General features: G+C 37.2%; 1 protein-coding gene across 1 annotated transcript in view; it reads right to left on the bottom strand.

The window, feature by feature from the left end:
• LOC102690479 (clavesin-1) overlaps positions 1 to 21,529 on the bottom strand; it is a 35,455-nt gene that overhangs the window by 1,770 nt on the left and 12,156 nt on the right. Inside the window, exons 4-5 of the mRNA XM_006633907.3 lie at positions 11,368 to 11,478; positions 6,511 to 6,743 (exon numbers count right to left, since the gene is read on the bottom strand). Coding sequence (XP_006633970.2) covers positions 6,511 to 6,743; positions 11,368 to 11,478 — 344 coding nt within the window. The remainder of the gene's footprint in view (positions 1 to 6,510; positions 6,744 to 11,367; positions 11,479 to 21,529) is intronic.

Genomic DNA, 21,529 nt, shown 5'->3' with positions numbered 1-21,529 from the left:
TGACATATACTGTACATTTAAAATTCTTTTGCCTTCCATTACTAACAACAAAAAAACACCTTTGCATAAATCACTCTCATAATGTATATCACATCATCACATTACTTTGAATTAGTTTATCCAATTCAGGATCTGGTTGTCCAAAGCCTATCCTGGGAAGCATTGAGTATAATGTGGGATGCATACTGGACCATCACAGGGCACACACAGACACACACACACTCACACCAGGGCAATATTTCTCAGTAGCCAAGAAACCTACCAGTGTGCCTTTGGACTGTGGGATAAATCAAGAGCACCAGGAGGAAACCTACAGTAAGGAGAACATGCAAACTCCAGGCAAATAGTACTTTGGGAACTGAACCCAGAGCTCCAACATTGCAAGACAGCAACACTAGCCACTGCACCACCCCTGTCATAATGTACAGGTTGTCCTAAATATCTTTATACATGAATGAGGTTTAAATACTTATGTATGGGTGGATGTTTATGAGATGTAACAGCTGATTCTGACATGATTGCATAATATACAGTATATACTGTCCTATATAGGTAGAGGCTAAGAAGGCCCCAAGACTGAAACACTTCCGTGTGAAATTAACTCTGCTCGTATAGATTTAAAATTGAGAACAGGAGGCACATCTTTACATTAAGGGTTGCGGGAGTGTGAAGCAAGCTGCCCAGCCTTAATGTTTGAAGCCATATGAAATGAAATGACTGGGTGAGATTTTGGATCCATGAGCTACTAAAACTCAAATGGTCTTGGACAGATTAAATGGCCTTCTCTGGTTTACTTGTGTTCTTGTTTCACCATGTAAGCTATTCTATGCACATTTCCGAAGCAGAACAGGAAACGTATCCTCAGGGTAGTGTCGGAGTTTTAAATTATGGCTGATAAAATGAACATTTCAACGCTGCTTATAGAAGCCTTGCTGATGTTATCGATCCAAATATGCTGCAGTCACATCACACCTTTGCTTTTTTTTGTCATTCTAGTGCTTTGAGGTTTCTATTCATCCTTTTCATGTGTATCGGTGCCATGATTCTCTCCTCCTGTAGGATTCCTATGCAATTGCTGTCCTAGTTCTTTGACTTCAAAAAGCTGATGTGCCATTAAATTTGCCCTGGCATCCTTACTTCAGTCAACTTTTATATTAAGTCATGCGTGGAGACATATAAGATATATATGCATAGATGGGTAAGGCCATCAGGATTTTTGACACCACAGCACATTTTATAGATGAAAACAGCCTGCAAACTCCCTTGGGTTACAGAAGGAGAGAGCAATTATGTATTACACAGAGGGTTTGAGAAAAATATAATGAAAAGTAGGATCTAGTCAGCCTCAATTGCAACATGGCATGGCAATAAAGGTTGCTATTATGCAGCCGAGCCTGAGAAACTGCGAATATTAATAACTCCCCTCTTTCTAAATAGGATTTTTAAATTAATTGCTTTGCATATGAAGCCAAATTCACAACACAGTAATGAAACAAAAAAGTATAACACTTTTTTTGCTTTGTTTCAGTGCTCATACATTGGTTGCGTTTGCTTTTCACATAATGAGAGTAATTGAACCCAATGGGATTAACACTTAGCCAGTTGTTACTTCAATACCACAGCTCCTGGGATGATGATAATGCAGTATTTTGTTAAATATTTTCTCTCTGTAGATTGTTTGGCTGAAGGACAACCATTTGACAGCTTTTCTTAGTGAGAGTTTCTACAAGCAAAATCCTACCCTGCTCTTGCCCAAACCAGAGATTAGCTGGGCCTACATTTGCACCAAAGAGAACTGGTCCCCCATATTGTCTGTAAGGTTCCCATGAAACAGGAGGCTATGATGAAGTTTTTTGCTAATAAAACAACTATCTCCAGAAAAAAATAATGTTCTGGTTTCTTACAGTATATGGGCTCGCCCACAAGAAAAAAAAAAACTTTTATAAGGCATACAAACATAAAACAAGAAAAGAATTTAAGACTGTTCAGTTCTGTGTGAACTCAGTTCATGTTTGTTTTGGTATCACAATATCATGTTTTATTTCTAGAAATGCTTGAGCTTTATTCTTTCAGCTCTTCCTACATACTGTGTGTCGTTGCTAACAACAGGTCTCTGTTCCCTGAAAAAATCCCATTACAGAAGTCTAAATTATTTGTCTTGCTTTGCTATCATCAGCAATTACAATTGGACTATACCATAATCAACAGATAAAAAACTAGTAGATTTTTCTTTTAGACATTTTTAGTATTAGCATAACGGTATTCTATTATAATTGGTATTATTTTACAAAGCTTTAATCACAACAAAATTAAAACATAAAAAAATGTTAAAGGTCAAATTAATAAACCTGTCTAGTCTCAGTATCTATGAATTACAGGCACCACAGCCAGCCTCATTAGCTACAGTTCAGGATCGGGTCAAAGCTGGAAGCTTCGCTCAATCAGACCTTTTTGTTTTTCTTTAGGAATCATTTTCAGTTCCCACAAGCAACAGACAATAAACAATTAGTTCACATGTGGGGGGAAAAAAAAAAGATAAACGCCAAAAAAAAAATGCACAAAACATGATTTGACCCCTAGGTCAACTCTATGAAAGAAACAGAAAGGTGCCTCAACTTTGACAGACAGCAAGGCTCCTCCATGTCTGTGACCTGGCTTTCTGCTTGTGAATAAACTCCACCGCACACTGCCCTTTCTGACTCTGGGTTGCTGCCTTTTCTCTTCGTGAAAGGTGCCGAAACCCTCAACAGCATTTCTTTTCATGTAAGTCACGCTCTTGACCGATGCAAAAATCAAAAACACGACCTACAGTACATCTGTCTGTAACAGAAACAGAAATCTCTCTCAATTGATACAGGTGGATATCGTGTCCTGTGGGCCACAGTTTGCTTACACACACACGCAAAATAGCACAGGGCTCGATCCCCTTTATGCTACAAGAGTAATTCAGAACACGTTGTATTTAAATAATACAATGCAGACTTAAGCTCCAAAGCAACCCTGCTATCCTAATCTCTCCATTTTTTAGCTTTATCCGGCTTTACGCCCTGCAAGAAGCTTACAGAGTGTACTTAAATGCTAGGTTTCTCATTTCCCTTGTTCAGTATACTGCTAAGATTCAAATCCATTTGAACCCTGAGGCTGAGTTCTGATTAAATATCGCCCAAGCTGGACGGAAACAGATCCTGCTAAGAAAATATATAATTGACTGTGGCACATGTGCCCATACACACTGGACAAGAAACATGTTCTGTGCTACACTAAAATGGTATTCCTGTGCTTTGAAAGCTTAAAGAACAAACAGATGGACAGTTCTGCTGGGTGCTCTTTTGTAGTTCTGTTTGCTTCTTGTTTCATTCCGTTTATGAAAAATGAAAAGCTCATAAAAACTGGTTTCCAAAAAAAATGTAAGTAAACCTAGAGGCTAATATAAGAATACAGGCTTTAACAATTATTAATATTACTGCTTGAGCACTAATAAGAAGCAGACCATTTTACTCATCTTGTTTTCAGTTGGAACTGCACCAACTAAATTAATAATATCAAGCACACAGCATAATAAAGCATGTGAAAGACTGATCAGATCTCGGTTTTGCCAAAGAACTTCCTTGCTGTACAAGGGCATGTGCGCGCGCTGGTAAATCTACAGTAGATGCCTGTTCAGATCTATTGATTGATTATACAAATGAGAAGAAAGTGATTTTCGGTAAGAGAACATGCCTGCACTTTTCTTTCAGTTAAGGTTTTATAAGAATGTGCAAGTGTCAAAAATAATCCATTTTCTGTTTTGCGTTTGGACATGTAGAGAGGGGTTTGGCAAAGTAGCAATGTTCTAGATGTGAAAGTCCTTTCTCCTTTGACCGGTAACCCTCTAACCTGGGGAGGGCTGGTGACATTAGCGCTTACTGCTTCTTTTTGACAGCTCTGAGACTGTCAGCTCACTCCCGCTGACGTAAAAGCTTCAGTCAATTAAAGCTCAGCGTGAAAACTGAATCTCTTCACCACTGACCTTCAGACAATCCACTTCTGTGAAAACAGGCTTCTTTTGTAGCTGTGGCACAAGCTGTTAATGCAAGCACATTTATTTCCTGCTCTGCAGAGACTGTTTTTTTTTCTGAAAAAAAACAAATCCAAAATTTTAAATTTTCCCTGTTATATCGAAGGACTGGATTTAGATGGATTACTGACTTTTTCCTCAGGGAATCAAGGTTTTTTTGTTATCCCAGCTGCTAAAATATAGGCTCTCAAAAACGGAGTATTATATAGGATGAGACACTAATTAGTGACTGAAAAGAAGAGAGGCTTTACGGGGGATGGGTGTTGTGCTCTGGTTATCCATGCCATTTGGAAAGGTCAGGAGGGGATGGTTTCTATAGTAGTCTTTTTTAATTGAATCAATTCCAAGGTAGTGGTCACCAGAGACCTGGTCTTAAGATATTACTTGTGGATTGCAGAATGACTCATGGTACTACACAGGGTACACACTGAGTACAATCCTTAAAAGTTGCTGTAATTTGTAGACATCAATATAGATTTTTAACATTAATCATTAGGAGGTAAAGATGTCTGGGGCTTTGAGGCTGACCTGAGAGAGAAATACTATGCAGGATGACACAAAGCAAGAGAAGTAGCACAACATTTTGTTATTGCTTTCATGGTTCCTATAACTCATCATCTCAAAAGGTTCCCTTAAAACATGGATTGTAGCTAGTAGCAGAGAATTCTGATTCTTTGTATTATTACAAAGTGATTTGTGTTTATTTTATTGGTATAGGTATAATAAAGACAGAGAATTTAACGATTTAAAAACAGCTTGGTTTGTCAGCTTGGTGAAATACAATACAATACATACATTAAACTATGGATGCAGGTGCTGAATTTGATTTGCGTGCTCTGGAAGACAGACATTGGTTGTGTTTACAGAGAGAGTATGTGACATTTCGTCATATCACGAAGGTGGATATAACTGTTGTAAAAAAAACACTGCAGTATGTATTGAAATCTTTATATAAGTTCTAATATGTATGCAAGAGTCTCTCTTCTATACATGGTACTTATGTTTAGAGTAAGACATATAAAGATTTTGACATTTATGGTAACAGAGATAAGATGTAAAATATTAAAGCCTCCTGTAAACGTACTGGCTCCTAGCATTACAGGAAAATGCACTTTAGCCTGCTGTTTATTTTTCAGGAACTGCCTTTAGCATAACACATTTAAACTCATTCCAAACCTTCACTGAACTGTGTTGTGACTTCTAGGAAGCCTACAGTACATTGGATTCAGAGAGTGTTTCAATATTTGGGGTAGTGTCATGGATGAAAAGGACTTATTATGATTGTGCCTGGGCTTTAATACTAAAATCCAAAAAATGAAAAAAAAAGAACATTCATTCATAATGGTGACACACAGAAGAAATGTATGCAAGCTTTTTTAGCTTTCCAATTGTACATTTTTACTACTGTAACCGAGAAACAGACAACTACAGTATGTGAATAATCCTGTAAGGATTGCCTTAAAACAAGTTTTGGGAAGCCATACAGTTCTAAAGTTTCTAAAGGCAGTAACAGATTTTCAAAGAGTGAACAGGTCATCTGGAATGAAAACCAGAAGACACTGCGACTCTCCAGGGTCAGGCTTGCAGGCCCCTGCCTGAAGGTATTCTCATAAAACATGACACTGTAGGATTCCTGACTCACTTTGTGTACTTGCGCTATAGCAGGAAATATGAATTAATCATTCTCAAACACTTACAAATCCAAGGGGACAAACAGAAATTCAGATTCAAGATCCACACTACCTTTTCTAACTTCAAAGACAAGAAATTGTTCAGGAGAACATAATGACCAAAAAAAGTATTTTCCTGACCTACGTGTCAACGTTAAAAATAGATTCAGCATAAAATTGAATCAAAATAATCATTTTGACATATCATTTTTCTGGGATCCATGTTAGGTCAACCCCCAACATGCACCCAAAATTAATTGATTCACATTGCAAAAAAGGAAGGTGCAAATCTGATCAGTCTGATTCCTGGTCAGTGACTTCTTCAATCAACTCTAATGCTGCATTTCAGTCAAAGTCGAATTAATGGGAAAAACAATACTTTGCCTTGCAGTGCTGGGACTCTGGGTTCAATGCCAGGTCTGGGTGCTGTCTGCGTGGAGTTTGCATGTTCTCCCCGTGTTTGTGTGGGTTTCCTCTAGGTGCTCTGACTTCCTCCCACAGTCCACAGACATACTGGTAGGTTAATTGTCTTCTGGGAAAAACGACCCCCTGGTGTGAGTGTGTGTTTGTGTCTCAGTGTGTCCTATGATGGACTGGTGTCCTGTCCAGGTTGTATCCTGCCTTGCGCCCATTGCTTGCTGGGATTGGCTCCAGCTCCCCCCCATGATCCTGTATTGGACAAAGCAGCTCGTAACTGGGTGGTTGAGTGAAAAAAACAATACTGGTGCAACCCTCAGAAATCTATTTTTCCTTTTCCGTTTCATTTGTCGTGGCTTCACTCACCTTTTCATGTGTTTTTCAGTACATTCTCTATCGGAGTTCCCCAGGGCTTCCTTCACATGCAAGGCGTTGTATGTGTGAGTATATTCGGTTTCATCGTTGTAGTCAGGGCCTAATAACGTCCGTGCCCATGTGCCCATGTCATAGGGAGGCAGAATCCCCCCAAACTCCGAAGGCAGGCACTCTGGATAGATAAGCTGATGCAAACTGTTCAGATTGTTCCCATGAAGAAAAATCTGTATTTGAGAGATAAATGAAATGCATAACGAGTGACAAACTAAGGCGATGTATTTAGAATCATCCAGGAAACCAAAATGCGATCACAGAAACAAAAAGCGAATTTGATCCATGTGCTCTGGGAAGTACACCCTTGAAAAGATTATTTAAATAACATAACTTTTTGAACTTTTTGATACAGGCCCATACAATGATCTGTAATGTATTACTGAGTTTGAAAATTGTGCATGGCAATTAAATAAAACATAAGGCGGTGTCTGTCCGTTAATAAAATATTCTGGCCAATATTACTGCATTGACTGTAGTGGGCAGGTCCTTCTTTGTATTTACACTTCACTGAAATCAGAAATTAATTCAAAACAGAACAAAGCCAAAATTACAAATATGAACCACACAGTCAGGACCTCAGTTTTATGCCTCATCCACTCCATCTTTTTTTTTACTTTTAATTTTTTTTTTCCACAGCTTTTAACTGTGTTATGTCCCCATCACTAGACTGGGACATTAGCACCCACACAGGCTGCAGAGTGAGCACCCCCTATTGGCCCCACTAGCACCTTTTCTAGCAGTAACCTTAATGTTTAATGTTTCCCAGTAGGTCTCCCATTCAAGTACTGGCCAGGACACACCTGCTTAGCTTTAGTAGGTTGCCAGTTGTGAGTTGCGCAGTGATATAATTGCTGGTATATACTGTATACATAACTGGTGCTATCAATCCAATTACATTTTTGGTTGTTTGACACTAAGAATGCTTCAGTGTAGCATTTTTCGATGCACATTCCTTAAAGACTCTCCTTCAGCCGACTCTGACCTCAGCAGATGTAAATAAAGTATACTGTAGTTTGTAGTGTAGATGATGCTCAGTCATCAGCTCTTAATGCACCTTAGTCAGCCATTAATGCACCTTCAGCAAATACATCAATCTTGTAATCTAAAGCTCGCGCTATTAAGAATGTTGTTTCGCTTCACTCCTTAGTCAGTTGATTATTCATTGCTTTGCACAATGGGTGCACTGGCACACAAGTAACTGCTCTCCTGTTTCAATGGATATTTAGTACCGTATTTGGATGGTCAAAATCCAGGACACAGACCTGAAGACATTCGTGGACACTCATAAAATAAAGAGTTCATCCTTGCTAGAGTAAAGGTAAAACTTGAACTTATCAACTTTGTTGAGAGGTTGTTTTATATTTCAAAATTACTGGATGAATCAAACATATGACTATGTAATTACGATTTGTATTTTAAACACTTTCACTACATGCATAAAATAAGCTACACTGATCCAACAATTATGAGCTCTGAATAATAATAGGAATCTACGGTTTTTAATTGTTATTTAGGATGATACTGTGGTGTAGTGTTTAGAATTGCCATTTCGTAGTGCTAAGCCCCTCGGTTCAGTTCCCGGGGTTCTATCCGAGTCTGTATGTTCTCCCCGTTTCTGTTTGGCACTCCAGTTTCCTCCACAGTCCAAAGATGTATTGGTAGGTTAATAAGCTTCTGAGAAAATTGGTGCAATCACGTTTGCCCTGTGATGGAGTGCTGTCCTATCCAGGGGATATCCTGCTTTCTGCTAGTAAGCCTCGGCTCTGATGTGACCCTGAACTGGATCAAGCAGTTGGAAAATGGATGGATGGAATTACTTTGTGAAACAAGCAGTAGTGCATAACTACAAACATTAAATGCACATGCAGAATGGACCTAGGTTGGTTTTCATTGTGCAATACAATAGTGATGCCCAAGCGCTTAGAATTAGATGACATCTATATATTTTCGATGGAGTCTAGTGCACTGACACATTTTCAGGACTGAGCTGCAGTCTGTGGACATGCTTGCAGTGAAAGGCTTAGCGGTCTATTTCATTTAATAGATCAGCACTTTTCTACAAAGTAACATTGTAACCATTTACACAGCTGGGTATTTTAATGGGGCAATGCAGATGAAGTACATTCGCAAGGGTTCAACACTGATATCTCACCTGGGGTTTTAACCCACAATCTTCCAGTTACACATCAACCCTGACTAAGGACACAGATTTTTGCCCCTATTACTTTTCGCAGGGCTGAAAAGACAAGGGTAAAAAATATTTTGTGGCTCATTTTGCTTCTTCTTTTCATGTCTGCTGTTTCATGGCGACGAGGCTTAAACTAGAATTCCAGGTCACTAGGAGTGACTGGCTTGACTGAAAGTAATGCATAAAATCAGAGGTTATGCGAATATCACTAAAACATTTTTAATTGTAGAATCCAACTGAAAAAGATACAATTTATATTCACTGTTCAATCCACATATAGACAGTTCTCTGAATCTGAATGAACTGTATCGGGAGAGACGTGGAGATCTGGGACAAGTCTGACACTGAATTCCCAGTTAATTCAGAAAGAGACCTTGAAAGAGGACAGAAGAGTACCAGGTACCAAGTGAGTTGCCATGTATTTCAAAAGGGGACAAAATATACTGTGCATCTATAGTTAACTTTCAGTGGGAAGTGTGTTCATTGAAGGGAGTTGCAAAATGAGAAATGCTTCCAAACATGCCAATCAAGGCAGTGTATGTCTGGCATCCTGTACCACTGTTTTTGGTTTGTTTTGCAAAACCTTGTAATGGTTGACAAACATTTTAATAAAAGTCTCAGAGGTTACTTTTGAACATTAAAAAATGCTCTGTGTTCTGGGTAAATGCACATTCAAATACTAAATTGCACAATGTGAAATTTCAAGGTAATATGCAGGAGCTTCAAAAATGTATATTGATGCGAAATACTGGCTACTAGATGCACTGATGGGATAAAATGTGATCCTGCTTTCAATGCAGATGACAGACATCCACAGACCCCAAAGTGTAAGTCCAAATGAAAAATGTAATAAGTATGCACAGCACAAACATTTCAACATTTTTATCAGATGTTTTTGTTTTTCTGCTTTTGTGTTGAACTATTAAAAAAAAACATTAATGTTTTCTCTTTGGAGAAAAGCTTGCGATATTTGCTATTGGACTTCTCATAAAAAATGAAAATAATACACTTTATGTGTTACACTTGAGATAGGCTTAGGCAGTCTTTAAGCTGTTTATAATGTCTTAATGTCCATCTATTTTCCAAGTCAGGGTTGTAGGGCAGCTGGAGCCAATCACAGCAAGCTATTGGCAGAAGGCAAGGCACACACTGTATGGAATGCCAGTCCATCACAAGGTAGACAGACAGACATGAACACAGACGCTCACACCAGGGCCAGTTTTCCTAGAAGCCAATTAGTCTACCTGTATGTTCTTGGACTGTGGGAGGAAACCAGAGCAACCCGAGAAAACCCATGCCAACATGGGGAAAACATATAAACTCCATGCTGATAGCACCCCAGGTCCAGAAATGAACCCAGGGCAATATCGCTACTAGGCAGCAACGTTATGCATTGTGCCACAATGTTAATATAATTTAACAAAAATAAAATATAATAGCCTTCTTCCATTGAAAATAGCTTTATAATAATAATAATAATAATAATAATCTTTATTTTATATAGCTCCTTTCATGATACTTTTCTCAAGGAGCTTTATATTAAAACGATAAACACAAAAGAGACAGGCATACACAAACTAATACAGCACCCTAATAGTCTTTTCTTCTACTATGAAGTGAGTTAATTTGAAAGTGATAACTTGACTTCTGAGATCTGATATGCATTGGGAAATCATTCTGGGAGCAAAAGAACAGGTTTTGCATTTCCCAAAAGGAACAGACCTTGCATTTTGTGAAGTGAAAGACAGCCAGAGTTACAGTAAGTGAACTGTGAGTGAATAGGGAGTTTGACTTCATATAAATAAATGTCTTGGTATCTCCACAGTGTTCCCAATATTCCCATAAATACTATGCTGAAAATGCTCCATTATGCATGAATAGTCTGAACAGTCAAGGGTGTGCAGAAACATGCTTCTGTTTCCTCATCTGACACTAAACTTGACAGCTTACTGAAATCTTACCACTGCCTAGTTTATTGAAGACCCGAGTCTGTGTGATTCATCCACAGTTCACTCCTGTGTCAGTTTCAGCAATTTAAATGCATATTTATGCAAGATCCTCAGGAGTCTCATTTTCTGCTGCAGATTTTTTTTGTCCTGCGACAGTGACAGCCACTCGCCCTGAAAGCTTCAAGCTTTCAAATCACACACTCAATATGTGATGCCGAATCGGCTTGCAAGGGGAGTAGATCAGTTTCGCAATTTTTGCCGCTATGAAGTACCTAGTATTTTCAACATTTGAAATTGCCATCTGATGTTTTTCTGTGTATAGCATAGACTAAATTTAATGGTGAACATACTATATAAATTAAAAATATCCTATATATAAATGTACCTATACTTCAAACACACTTTAGTGACAAACACTGTACTGTACATGCATTAAAATATTTTTATATTTGGTATGGTATTGTATGTCCTGTTGCTTCATTTAAAAAAATAAATGGCACCACACTTTCATATTATATTTGGTATATTCTAATAATTTTTAAAATAAATTATCTGCTCCTTCTACATTGTTAAAGGTCAAATGTCTCTGTTTTTACCATAATTTTCAAGATGCAGGGATTCACTTCACTACTGAATTGTTATACAGCTTATAATTACCCGTTTCCTGGTCTTGTCCTTAAGGAAGGGCTTTATAATTGTATATAAAGCATGGATGTACCAAGGCTGATTGACAAAATGGATTCCTCCAAAGCGGGCAGGGAAGCTATCCTGTGGAGATGAAAGGAGACAGAAAAAGAAACAATTAATTGGTTCTTCACCAATGTGAGAATCGCTTGATTTGAGAACCAGTGCCCTGATCAGCAGTCAACAAATGTACACAAACAGGTGTGCTACTACCACATGTCAAAGGAACCCTTCTGCCTCATACTTCCACGTTGATAGAGCTAGGATATTATTCTGCGTCCAAAACAACTGATGTACTAAAGTAAAGAAACATTTTTTTAAAAGTCTAAAGCCTTTTGTTTAGTACTGCGGTTCTGTTGGGATCATCTTAGCTCATATCGTTGTCAAGAGGTTTCTCAAAGATAGAGTCTCTTTGGTGCTCTGATTAAGAGAGACGAGCGAACAGGACAAAAAAGATAATGAAACAAATACTGTTGCTGTAACAAATATTATTGAAAAAATAGCTTTCACACTTTATTTTACACCAAAAAAACAAATGAAACTGTGAGCCCGAAATCAAAATGTGCTGTACAATTCATAAAACTCATTTGTGACAATCAGTTTTAATCTTTAGCCTCTGAATAAAGTTTAAAGAAATGGGAAGTACATTCAAGACTCAAAGCAAGATGTTCTTGTGCCACAAAGTAGAAGCTGATACCTTGACTTTCTTCAAGAAACAGCTGGATGAATTTATTGTTTTGCCTGAAAAGTGTTAGATAAGCCAAGCAGTCTCCTATTTTCTTTAGTTTATTATTACATCAATAATTTTATCAAGATCTTATTTTGATAAAAAAATAAAAAAAATCTTATTTTTAATAAAAAATGTCTGTTGCCCCATCTATATAGGTTGCCTAAAGCTTGTTGGTCTAAAAAATAGGATTTTTCTTACCTAGGTTTCAGGTAAAAATATCCTAGTTTGATATGAACTATTTTGATGTAGGATAAATTCCTTATATAACAAATCTGTCGATATTAAAGTAATTTTTGATGTTCACTTTTGAAAGCCTGGCCCTACCAACCCCAGGTGAGCTCGTTCTCGGGAAGCTGCCCATAAATTATTACCATGCTAATCATACTATTATAGCCATTCTTTAACCACTATTATCACTAAGTCACTAATAATCACGCTACAATATTCATACCACTACTGTATATTGTCACAGCACTTTTACTAACCACATTCACCATTACTGTCCCCTTTCTCAATGCAACGTACTCATGACCAGCTGCCATAATAATTATATTATTATTAACTCCAGCCATCAGCCTGTGCAGCTCAGTCAGTTGATGGTCACTTACTGTACTTCAAGAGTTCAAGAGAACTCTTCAAGAGAGGTTCTTAATACTTAAACAGGGTGACTCACAGCTTCTGCTCATTAAGGCAACAATGGCAGCTGTGAACTCCACACTAGCACCAACACACTCAACACTTCATTTTTTTAAATTGTCTTAAAAATGATGATTTTTTAATACCAGTTTTGGGGCATTAAAATGCATGCTTAGTAGTTAAGGATTTCAAATATTAACACTGTCTAGTATACAAGGGCCTGTTTGAGTCACTCCATAAACAGAGCACATTCTGTGTACGATAATAGAATAGCAGTTATTAAAATCGAAACTAAAAGGAGGAAGGATGGCTTGATGGTCTTACTATTGCTATTAATGTTATACTGGCTGGGAACTTTTACCTCACTCAATATAAGAAACTCAGTATTAAATGTTAATACATTCTACCACATGGAAGGGCATATCCAATACCAAATGAAAGGGGTGTATGAGAAAGCCGTTCGAACAATTAACCAATGCCATCAACTGGTTAGAAATTATTTCCTGTTATTGATGAAAGAAGATATGACCAACGTATCCATGAGACAAGTGCATGTTAACTGCCTTATAAAAACAGCTCAAGTTTTAAACACCTCACGTGCGTTCATAGTTCCAACAGTACATGCAAAGATTAGGACCAGAAAACATCAGGTTCTTTATCAGCTCACTAGTACAAATGTGCTCATGTAAAGAAACCAAAGTGCTTCCTGTAGAACTCTGACGTAATCCAAAAAAGTTATCTGCCTTGAACGTTGTCCAAGGCACAATCACAACAAATCCCATAGCACAGTATCTAACTGTATATTTTTATACTGGTAGGTTTAAAAAGAAACACTCAATTTTGGTTAATATGGGTGCATCGTATTATTGCTATTAATCATAGGATTTAAAATTCACTCAGAGTGCAGAGCTTTGAGATCTAAACAATCTCATTTTGATGAGGACTTTTTCATTTAAAGTCAGATTACTCTGAGGGCTACTGAGTATGACCTCTTAATGCAATGCTAAAAGGTATTTATGCATTCTGCATCAAAATCCCATTCTGTTATTTATTCTTAAACTATTTAAAATGCAAAATTCAAAACTACGCTCTCTCTTGACATTTAATTTCATTGACATGCATTGAAAAATAATAAAGAACTCCACTGTCAGTAGGTAAACATTTCCCTAATGATCACTGCATTCCATCTAAGAAACGAGGAATATAGCCAATCTAGGTATGATCTGCAATTGTGCAAATGAACAGCTAATAGAGTATAGTTGTTTCGATAGTAGACGGCTCTCTATTGGAAATTTTACAGGTTAAGATTAGTCACTTCCCCTATTTGTTTTTCAGAAACTCTGTAGTAATAACTATCTAAGTTTCGATTACATAATGAAATAAAAAGAGAAAAGCGTGGCATTCTTTTCTTAAGTAAAGCTGTCAGCGTGTTGCTGGAAATAAAAAGGCAGAAAACTTTTGACAGAAGAACCATCTGAAGTACTAAATTAGAAATGAAAACCTATTGCTGAGAAATGTACAGAATGTTGTTTAAAAGAAATTTAACGGAGAACTGAGCATGACAAATGCAAATTTGTGCCTTTCATAATTAATGAATTTGAACACTGAAAGAATATATCTAATCTTGTTTGGTGCTTGTATTGTCAGTGAATATGGTATACAGAGCTTTCTCTCTCCATAAAGAGGCATTCTTCACTTGACTCAATATAGAAAATATTTCTGGGCAATTAACATTTGCACCAAAATTCTTAAAAATTACCCATTTAACAAATAAACACCTTTTTGATATTGAACTGCAGCTCCTCTAATAGGTGGTTCTATGCAGAAAACCTTTACGCCAGACAATGCTTCAGTGAATCTGATTTTAATTTCTGATAATGATTCCAAATACTCTCGTACAGTTTTTGATTATAAGGCCTTAGGATCTTTGTCATGAAAAAGAAGGCCCTTGCCAGTCAGTAATTAACAATCGTAGCTGTCTGTATTCTATTCTTTTATCTGTCTTTTATTACATATGAGCTGGGAGACGGTTCTGTTTGCTGTGGTCTTTGTCCTTGAGAAAGAACAAAACAAGGAGTTTCATGTCTAGATCGTGCTGCTGCAGGATTGCAAATGCAATCATACTGTATACTGTAGAAATTATATCTGTGACTTTTTTGCCTAAAAATAGATCATATCCATTAGATTTTACCCATAAAATGTCCATAAAATAAAGTCCCTGTTAAAATGACTCTTTTACTACACTCTATATTTGTACAAGCAGGAATTTATTCAGACACTCCTTTGATTCAGAGATATGGGTGTGATGCTTTTCTGTTGTTCTCATTTATTTTTATGCTCATATTGGCTAGATGGGTTTCCATACCAACAGGCAGAATCACTTCACTGGTGAAGCTAATTGCAGTCGCAAACAAATCATTTCATGGCTGTACGGTTATATGACAATCCATCTTAATTTTCCCTTAACATAATATTTCACAAGTTTCTGCTGTAATTACACAAACCGGAATTACAGCTGAGTTTCAGAAGCCCTGAAGACCTGACACAACCTATCGTATTAAACTAGATGATCAATCCATACATTGTCTAACTGCTTAATCCAACAGGCACAAGGAAGGATAAAATAATTAAACAATAATAAAATGTGCAAAAAAGTTTGTTTAGTCATAGTGAGATTTGGATCAACCCACTTGATTTTAGGACAAAGAGAACAGTCAAACAAACAAAATCTTTGTTACCTTTGTATTGGTATAGTTGAAACTAGGAATCATATAGCTAAAGTTATTTATTTTACTAAGGTTTTGCCTTATTCATAAGCTTTTAATGCATAAATAAAAGCAAACATGTTTTTCCTTTATCACAGCAGGATACATCCCCATAGATATCCACCACCAGTCAATGAAATGTTCTACTGATCACATTCCTTGCATTTCCTTCTTAAAAGTAAAAAGGTCCAAAAGTTGTTGCTCATAAATGTGTCCCAGATAGTATGAGAAAAGAAAATGTTTCATAATCAGCAAAGACCAATGGAAGTTACAAGAAGTCTCAATACTGTATATGAAGATCATTAATCAAATGAAATACATATGCTTCATCAGCCTGAATGTTCCATGTTACAGTATGCTTGGTGTGAAGGTTTTTTTTTTTTAGAAAAGCATTCAGGGACAATCTTGAGAATTACAGAATGCCAGTCCATGTCAAATCTAGGATATTGTTGAAATATATCTCATGGAGATGTATTTAATGAGAGAAGGTGAAATCAACTGTTAATTGTAAAGCAAGTAAAAGTAAGCCCAATAAAAGACAGAATAGCTTGGTAAGAAACTCTCTGTTATAACGAGTAGCTTATTTTTCTTTTCACAAGTTTTAATTTTGTGGGAAAACTGTAGCAAATGCCTTAATCAACAACCCTTAATCATAAAGACAATTAGGTGTCCTCCTTAATTGGAGTGGTTGACTGAACTAAAGATTGTTTTCTTGCTCATTGAAAATAAAACAGGGGAAAATATTGATTAAAATGACAAAGAAGCATGGAAAGAACTACGTGAAATAACAAATGACACTAAAAGTACCATATGAGCAGAGAAAAGCAGTGATCTCATTATGAAAGCTAAGGAGTTGAGTCTTTGTACAAGTATGTCAGGACAGACTTAATCGGTCTTTCCCAGGTAAAACGAGAGTGGGGTTTCTCACAGATCCCTTTGTGCCTTTGGACTGATTTTGACCTTGGATGAATTAGTGACAAGCTTGGAGATAACATTTTCATTTATGCTTGCTGCTCTTGTGGATTTGTAATGGCTAATGCAGACTAAACTGTACTGGTTTATGTGCATGGAGTAAGAGCACAGAAGGAAAAAACAAGACTAAATGATACCATTTATTTTAGAACCTCATTCAAAAGTATTCTCAGAGGGGATGGTGAGGATGATTTTCTGAAGTGTGGTTTCCTGCTACATTAAGAAATAACAGTGAAAACAACAATTCAAAGTAATTTCTTTCACATACCATGATACTGTATGATGTTAAAGAAAAGAACAGTGAAAATGAAGATTGAGCCTTGTTTTATACATTTATCAGAAAGTACACAACATCTGTTGGGATTTTATGCATATTTTTAAATTTCATTTTTTTTTTTCCTGCAAAGTATTATCTGAAAGTTCCCATAATTCATAGCCTCTTTCTCTGAAATGCCTAATAGGAAGAACTTAAAATGTGTATTAAAATTAATTCTGATTTTGTATCTGGGATCTATCACTCCTGCCTACACAGTGACATACTGTACATAAGCTTTTTCCTGCAGTACTGGAACCTGTGTAGGTTTATGCTTTTATCTCTTTCTCCAAAGGGCTAATCATAATGGGAAAATTAACTGATTTTTTAAAATCTTGAAAATTGTATTTGGACACTTTGGAGATCTGTAAATTCTGTTGACTCTTCATTTATGAAAAGAAAGCGGCATTTTTCACAAATATGTAAAACAAAAGATTTTACTTTACTTCAGAGCTAAAGTGTAACTGCTGTTCTTTAATGACATTTGATGAATGGCAAATAACATTATATAATCCAGCCTGTGGCTGGAACGTTGCCGGTTCAAATCCTGCGGCTGGCAGAGAAATCCTACTCTGGTGGGCCCCTGAGCAAGGCCCTTAACCCCAGCTGCTCCAGTGGCGCCGTATAAATGGCTGACCCTGCGCTCTGACCCCAAGCTTCTCTCCCTGTCTGTGTGTTTCATGGAGAGCAAACTGGGGTATGCGAAAAGACAAATTCCTAATACAAGAAATTGTATATGGCCAATAAACTGATCTAGACTAGACTTTTAAAATCTAGCCAAGTCTCACTACTGAGATTTTAGTTTACTGCTGACATTCATCTCGGGGCCCCACATTCATAAAGCAATTATCACCATAACATATGATCTGAGAAGCTCACAGGAAAAATATCACCCACACTATCAAATGAAAATTAAACTCTACGTTTGGGCAATACTTGTTTATATTTTGAGATACTATGCATTTGTTAGCTCTGCTGGGACAAGCAGCAGAGCAGTGGATAAACATGTGTGTAAAAATCAGATAAACCGTACTGTCTTTATACAAGAGTTTGTTCCACAGCACCTGTATACAGTTCCATTGTTACGCAGGGCAGTCGAATCATGGTATAGGCTCTTAAATTATCTATTTTCTTAACTGAAATTTCCATTATTATTTCATTACAGCTTTCTGTGGAATATAACCATTTAATATTACATGTAAGAATCAGTTCTTCACAGCTGCACATGTAGTACTGTATACTGTAGTGCAAATTGTCAAGTAAAAGATAATCTGCATTGAACATTTTACGTGGAAATGTTAGAATTAAATGAAAAATCTTGATTCGAAAAATAAATTAGCCTAATAAGGGAGCTACGAATGACCATTTTATGGCTCTGAAACTTCCATCCACTTCATCCAATACAGAGATATGTGAGAGAGCCGGGGCTTATCCCCATAAACAACGGGCACAGGGCAGGATACATCCTGGGCGGGATGCCAGTCCCTCACCGGGCACACAAAGATGCACACACTCTCACCAGGGACAATTTTCCCAGAAGGCAATTCATCTACCAGTATGTCTTTGAACTGTGGGAGGAAAAGAGAGCACCTGAAGGAAACCCATGCAAACACAGAGAGAACATACAGATTCCACACAGATAGTAGTGCACGTCTGCAACTGACCCCAGATCCTCAGCACTGCAAGGCAACAATGAATAACCATGGTGACACGGTGCTACTCCCTTAAACTTCACACCGAGAATAAAACATGAAAATATATAAATCAGAAATAAAGTATCTTTGTATACAGTACTAGTGTGACAATTAATTGAATTATATTTTCTATATAGCATTTTTTGGATACAAAGCACAAACTAGTTATGTATTGGCAGCTCTTCTGGATTTTACACAATTACAATTTTACAGTGTTTCCTTGGAAGAACACTATTTTGGTAAAATAAATACCAGAATAGTGTTCTTCCATATCTATTTAAAAAGCTCCTGCTGCCGTTTCCCAGCAAATTGCACAATTGAATAGGAAATAATGCCCAGCAAAATTTCCTTACTTTACAACTTCAGCTTTTCGTTAGTTGCTTCCTCACTGTGATAATTATGACAAACCAATCGAGCTATCGGCTGTCACACAGTAGACACATTAGCTTCTTCTTTAATTACGTTTGGCTTCTTTAAAAAAAAAAATCTCATTCTCTGCTTCAGACATGCAAGGGGAAATTCTGGTAAGTGTCTGCTGATATTATTCCTCTGCCCTCTCATCAATGTAAACCCCACCTTCACAGAGACGTTGAAGTAAAATAGGCTTTTTGGAATCCAAAGGAAAAAGCAGCCTCAATTTCATCAGCATCTCTTTAAATATTAACATGACAGCATTCAGGTGTGAATGCAGAGGAGAAATAAATGTGTGCATGACAACCCCTGTACTGCCTTCTGTACACAGTATGCATGTTGTCTGCATGGGTTTTCATTTAGTGCTCTGCTCTGCTTTCACAGCCCAAAAACATCCTATCCAGGGAGTAGCCTCACGTTGCATTCTACAGTATGTCCTGCTGGATTAAGGATAAAGCAGTAACTGAAAATGGATGAATGAATCATACAGAACTCAGAACAGAAGAGCATGCCAACACAAATTTTTCCATTTCAGGTATGGATATCAAAAGTTAAAACATTTCCAGGTGAAAGACCAACTATACTTTAATAAATAAATGCTTTAGGAATTAATTAGTAAGTTCTCATTTTGGCTCTACCATTTTTTAAATTTGTTAATCTAATGGTAATATTGTTTATGCTTCTGTGTTTAGGTTTCTTTTTTAATTTCAGGGATATGAAAAAATATAATGATTAAGAATGATGCTCTCTCACATAACTCAAATACTATAGAGTCACGACACATTATGGACTTGTACAATACAGTAAACCTGCTATAATGCATTATGGATCACTTAACATCTCCTTCTCCTTGTGAATGCTCACACATTATCAACAAAACAGAGACATCAACTTCAAAATCACTGGAAAGAGAAGCTTTTTGTAAAAACACAAACTCAGAGGTCATCTTGAGATTATTCAGAACTACACATGCCAGAACAAGAGTCCGTAATTGCTGTTGCCAAGGACAAAATTTAGGACAACGTTTCTGACAATGACTAAAAACCATCTGAAATGCCAAAGACAATTTATTTGCCAGGCTTCAATGCTACAAAAAACTATTTTCACTATTACAACTCCAGTTCAAGAGACTGGCACTAAAATGTACAGCAGATACTGTTTGTAACCACTGCACATATAGTGCCTTGAAAAAACAGTCACGCCCTTGCAAAATTCCACATTTCATTGCTGTCAGAACTTGCTATCGCATTCAAATCAGGGCACACAACATGTAGTATACAGTATTTATAATCTACTCATCCTACTCCATATAGGTAAACACAAAAATGATGGTATGTAAATTTGATGTTTAGTGATATTTAGATTTTGAATTGCAAAGGTGTTGAAACCCTTTGCTATGACAACCCTAAATCATGTCAACTGCAAAAGCATAGCCTGAAATGTGTGTAATCCAAGTGGTTTACCCTGACATCAGATTAAATGCATGTCTTCATATGTTCCCTCAGATATAAGTCATATAGTGATCAACCATGAAGACCAAGGAGCTTTCAGAACCAATCAGGAATAAAACATTTAGATGCACAGATCAGGAGAAAGGTACTAATTCCTTTGAGTACAAGAAGGTCCATTAAGAAATGTAATGGTATCATCTCAACCAGACACTATCTAGCTCAGACTACTCTTCCAAACTGAGCATCAGGGCAAGCAGGAAACTTGTATGGCATGCAACTATGAAGCCAACAGTAACTTTGAAAGTTCTCCAAACATCTATGTCTGACATGAATACATTGACAATATCTCAGTCAATACAAAAAGTGGAGCTGTATGGTTGGGTGGCAAGAAAAATGCCTTTCCTGAAAGAGATTCATCTTAAATCTCATATGAAAGGTGCTGCAGACATGTGGCTGAATATTTTTAATGTCTTACCAAGGTTTTATGGCCTGATTGACCCTCTGAAATGTTCACTTGCAAAATTTTACTTGAGGTGCAGGCCCAACAGAGCACCACACAGTCAGCACCATCCCAGGTGGCAAGCATGGTAGTGGAAGAATCATGTTATGGGAATGATTCTTGCCAGCAGGACCTTAGTGATGACTGAACAAAGTACAGGTGAAAGCAAGAGGAAAACTAGCCTAAAGCACCCAAGAATCCAATACTGTGCAAAAACACTACGTTTCAGTGGATACTAAAGAACAAGGGCAAAGCCACATCAAAGTAGCCCTGCAAGAAGAGAGTGAATGTCCTTAAGTAGCCCACTGTAATGGAACACCAACAGCAGTGTAAGGGGAAACCAGGAGGTGTTATACCAATGTAGTATATAACCCACAGTTGGGAGCTTCAGTTCTTCAAACAGGTAAGAAAAGAGGTGGGAGCTCCAAGATGGGAGTAGTCCTGCAGACACAGGGATGCAGGCTGAAGAATTCAATCACAGTAACTAAACTGAGTATACCAAGTTAGAGAAAGGTAACAGCAGTCCTGACTGCTGCTGTGTCAGGTGTGCTAGGTAGGTTATTGAGAAGTGTCCTTGTTCAACAGGATTAGCCTGGTTGTATATACAATATACAGTTCTGCTGTGGCCAACAGGAAGATAACTCACAATGTTTTGAGTAACGAA

The sequence above is a fragment of the Lepisosteus oculatus genome, chromosome 6, assembly GCF_040954835.1.
Source record: "Lepisosteus oculatus isolate fLepOcu1 chromosome 6, fLepOcu1.hap2, whole genome shotgun sequence".
Classification (NCBI taxonomy): domain Eukaryota; kingdom Metazoa; phylum Chordata; class Actinopteri; order Semionotiformes; family Lepisosteidae; genus Lepisosteus; species Lepisosteus oculatus.
The sequence above is the reverse complement of the archived record's forward strand: the minus strand, read 5'-3'. Positions and strand labels throughout refer to the sequence as shown.